Source organism: Hevea brasiliensis, chromosome 10 (genome assembly GCF_030052815.1).
Source record: "Hevea brasiliensis isolate MT/VB/25A 57/8 chromosome 10, ASM3005281v1, whole genome shotgun sequence".
Lineage (NCBI taxonomy): Eukaryota > Viridiplantae > Streptophyta > Magnoliopsida > Malpighiales > Euphorbiaceae > Hevea > Hevea brasiliensis.
The window spans coordinates 146,701-150,555 of NC_079502.1; the positions used below are offsets into that span (position 1 = coordinate 146,701).

A 3,855-nucleotide genomic window follows, 5' to 3' on the forward strand; every position below is an offset into this window, starting at 1 on the left:
AAAAATGATATATAATTTAAGATGATCTGAAAATTCATTAAATTTGATCCATCTATCACAGCTAATTATACATAGGACAATTGTTTCAATAATTCTTACTTATAGGGTACATTATTATTGATGTGGATTTTTTTAACTAGACTCTATTCATCATGAATCCAAAATACATATATAGTGAAATCTACAAATTAAATATATGAGTCTTAAATATTTGTATCTTAAATTTATGATAGATCCAGTTTAGGCAAAATTTTTCTCTTGATGCCTATTTAAAGGGTGTGGAGGAACTCATTTTGCAAGGAGCTAGCTAATTTGAAGACTCCCTAAGTCCCAGACTTGGTCTTCCGTCTCCGACTCTCTCCGTAAATTTTCCATATAATAACCCTCCTTCCACATATCCACACCCTAATCTTGCAAACATGTCTTGGTTATCCAACGTTTCCTCGCTGAAGCAGCAAGTGACTGCTCAAGTGACTCAAGGTCTCCTCTCGGCTACGAAACTATTGGAGTCCGACGATGATGCAATATTTAAGAAAGTTCAAGAAACCCATAAACCTCAGGGTCGCCAATTTGATAACCTTGACGGTTTATTCAGTATCATTGGCAAAATCTTGCTTCATGACAATCCCAAAAGCTATCATGATGTTCCAAATGTATGTTCAAATTTCTCTTCTCCATTCTTATTAGTTAAAAATTATGAAATACTGACATGATAGTAATTATTCTTTTGCAGGAAAAATCAGTAGTGCATGAAGTACCGGCTTCCCTCATAAACAAAATCTGCTGCAAGGTTTTCTTGATAACCGATGATGATATATGATTGCATTAAATTCTTCCTTCATTCATATAATTACATTAAAGTTTAGTTACTGATTTTGGAGTCACTGACGAATCTTTGAACATGTTTGTAATCTACAGCTAGCATGCAATTGCACGGATAGAGATGCGGAAGAAACAACTATGACGATTCTCGAAAAAGAACTTCAAAACTATCTGTGGGATGAAAAGCTGGTTATTGTGGCAGCTGCTTTTGCAGTGAATTATGGTGAATTTTATCTGCTTACTCAGCTTGACACGCCAGATCCAGTTGCCAAGAATATGGCTTTCCTTAAGCAGCTGCAATTCATCAAGGAAATTGGCAGTGCATCCCAAAATCTCTCTGGAGCAATTAATGAGCTTATCCACGCCATAATGACTGTAATCAAATGTGTTCTCCAGTTCAGTGTTCTAGATCCTAAGTATTTTGAAGCTGAAGAACAACCATCTGCCCCGACTGAAATAGCCAGAGCTACCTACTGGACGATTTATAGTGTTGTGACCTGCGGCTCTTATATTGCTAAACTTGTTGGGTTGAGAAATCAGTAAGTCTTGGAATGCTTCCTTAATCCATTTTTTTATTTCCAAGTAAATAAAACAGTAACCAATTTACTGTATTTCAGGAACACCATGGCAGAAATGACATCGCAACTGAAAACGCTGGCTTCTAAAGTTAGTAGCATGCAGAAAGTCCTGCAAGTTAAATTTTCTCATCGCAAACATGAAATTGGTAATTAAGCCCTTTATTGGCCATTCTAACTTGACCTTAACAACCCCTTCTCGGAATTACTGAATAAAGATCACCATTGGGATATTGCAGAAACTTACAAGTGGCTCATCAATCGTTTCAACACATACCAAGACCATACCATCCTCAGCGACTTATTTGACGTCGAGGGTGGGAAGACAGCCCTTGTGGTAGGCCATGACAACAAGAAAGAGGTTCGCAATTTACCCAATTTCAACTCTGACACTTCCCAGCATCTCACTTGCTAAGTATTACAAGTTATAGTTTTATAATTCTTTTGAAACAAATGCAGGTCGATATTAATTCGCTAAAGGGCTCCAACGTGTGGCTGCTCATATCTGGTCCTGATGCCTGTCATGCAGAAATGAAGACTCTTACTAAATTGTACCTAAAACTGCAAACCAAGGAGCAGAATAGGTATCATATAGTGTGGCTTCCAATTGTGGACGAGTTCAATGAACGCGAGTTTTCGTCATTGCAATCCCTGATGCCTTGGTACACAGTGCGAAATCCTAAAATCATCAAACCAGTGGCCATTAGGTACATCAGGGAGGTATGGAAATTCACAAATGAGACAATTCTGGTGCCACTGCTTCCAAAAGGACATTCAAAATCCCTTACCCCTCGAACTCTTGACCCGCTGTGGATATCAGGAGATTTGCTCAGCCTATTCTCTGTTCACGATCAAAAGAAATCACTGTGGCATCAGAATCTGCAGATAACCCTGGATCTACTTCTCGGAGGAATTTATCCAGAAGATTCGGTAATTTTACATTCCTATAATTTATATTAATAGTTTTTTTTTATAAGATAATAAATTTTATTTTTTAATTAGACTTCAATTGGAGTTTGAACTCTCAAAACTTTTTTTTTTTTATCAAAACTGAGTCAAGATATCATTGATCAAATTTAATTTAGCTTTTAAGTATTTTTAGTAGACTAATTAAAATATGAGTGTGTATATATCAGTCGAAACCAGCTTCAATCTTATGCCTTTACGGAGGAGAAGACATCAAGTGGATCGAGGACTTCACCACTATGATAAATCGGGTTAAGAATTCCACAAAGATAAGCATAGATTTGGTTTATGTGAGCAAGAGCAATGCCATCGATCATTACAACAATGCCATTTTCGATTTCATCACGGCAAAGAAGGTTGGTGGATACTGGAAAGCTGATGAAACACACAGTTGGCACTTTTGGACCCGATTGGAAAGCATCTTTTCTTGGGGGATAAGAGATGGCAAGAATGCTAAAATAAACGATACCATGAGAGATGTCATGTCTTTGCTAAGCTTCAATGGCAGCTACAAGGGATGGGCTGTGTTTGGTCAATTAGGATCATCTCATAAAGTGGTGAAAGCCACAGGAGAAGTCGTTCTGGATGTGTTGTTGAGGATAAATAACTGGTGGAAAGCTGGCACGAACGTTGATTCTTTTATGCTAGCACTCAACCAACAGATCGAACAACATCTTAAGGTCCAAAAACACCATTGTTATCACATTGTTCTCCCCACCACTGTTCCAAGGATCCCAGATGAGATGATGATATGCGCAATTTGTGATCGTAAAATGGGCAAGTACCTGATGTACCGTTGCTGCGAGTAGTGACCAAGCTTGGCTTGTTATCGTGGAGGTGATCACCGGCCATCTGGTGTTTCGTTGAAAGAATAAATAAATAATTAATGCGAGAATTTTCTTGCATTGCAATTTAGGATATTCTGTGTTTTAGTGGTTAATGTCTAGACTGGACGATTAACCAGTCTCCACATAAGTATGTGCTTGTGTGTATGTTAAGTCTAGCTCTATACGAGCTAAGTATGTGCTTGTGTATGTTGTGCAATAAACCTTGAATGCTTGCAGTGCAAACACCTCCCCAGTTTGGTGTGCTTTCAAGGAACTGTTATAATAAAACTTGAAGGCTGTATTAAGCCTCTATCAATATATGTGTCTCTTTGTTCTACGTAATTGCTAATTAAGGGGGTAAGGACTCAATATTTTATTTACTTTTGTTCTTCTGAAATTCAGTTGCTCATTTCATCCACAAAGACCTATTGTAATGGAATTTAAAGTTGCATCTGACTTCAAGAATTTGCAGCTTTTGAAATTGCATATTTCAAATGAAATAAAGAATTTCAGAGGATATTATATGTTTTAGCTATATCCAGTAATTAAACCAAACAGACCTTTGAAAAAAAGAGAAAGAAAAAAATAAATAAAACTTGATATCCTTGGTTCCTCCAGAGGAGAATTGAGGAAAAAAATGCATTTTTCAATTCATTGCATCTTAC

General features: G+C 37.1%; 1 protein-coding gene across 1 annotated transcript; it reads left to right on the forward strand.

Moving 5' to 3' along the window:
- The first annotated feature begins 419 nt into the window (after window positions 1-419).
- LOC110648666 (protein SIEVE ELEMENT OCCLUSION B) lies at window positions 420-3,527 on the forward strand. Its single transcript, XM_058128762.1, has 7 exons — window positions 420-653; window positions 734-790; window positions 919-1,361; window positions 1,440-1,546; window positions 1,637-1,758; window positions 1,857-2,327; window positions 2,534-3,527. The coding sequence occupies exons 1-7, from the start codon at window positions 420-422 to the stop codon at window positions 3,170-3,172; spliced, it is 2,073 nt and encodes a 690-aa protein (XP_057984745.1). The 3' UTR covers window positions 3,173-3,527.
- Window positions 3,528-3,855: the final 328 nt, after the last annotated feature.

Bases quoted from the DNA above. Each gene is read 5' to 3' on its own strand.
- LOC110648666 (XM_058128762.1), top strand. From the start codon at position 420: ATGTCTTGGTTATCCAACGTTTCCTCGCTGAAGCAGCAAGTGACTGCT. The intron at 654-733 runs GTATGTTCAAAT...ATTCTTTTGCAG, and splicing joins GCTATCATGATGTTCCAAAT to GAAAAATCAGTAGTGCATGA. The intron at 1,362-1,439 runs GTAAGTCTTGGA...ACTGTATTTCAG, and splicing joins CTTGTTGGGTTGAGAAATCA to GAACACCATGGCAGAAATGA.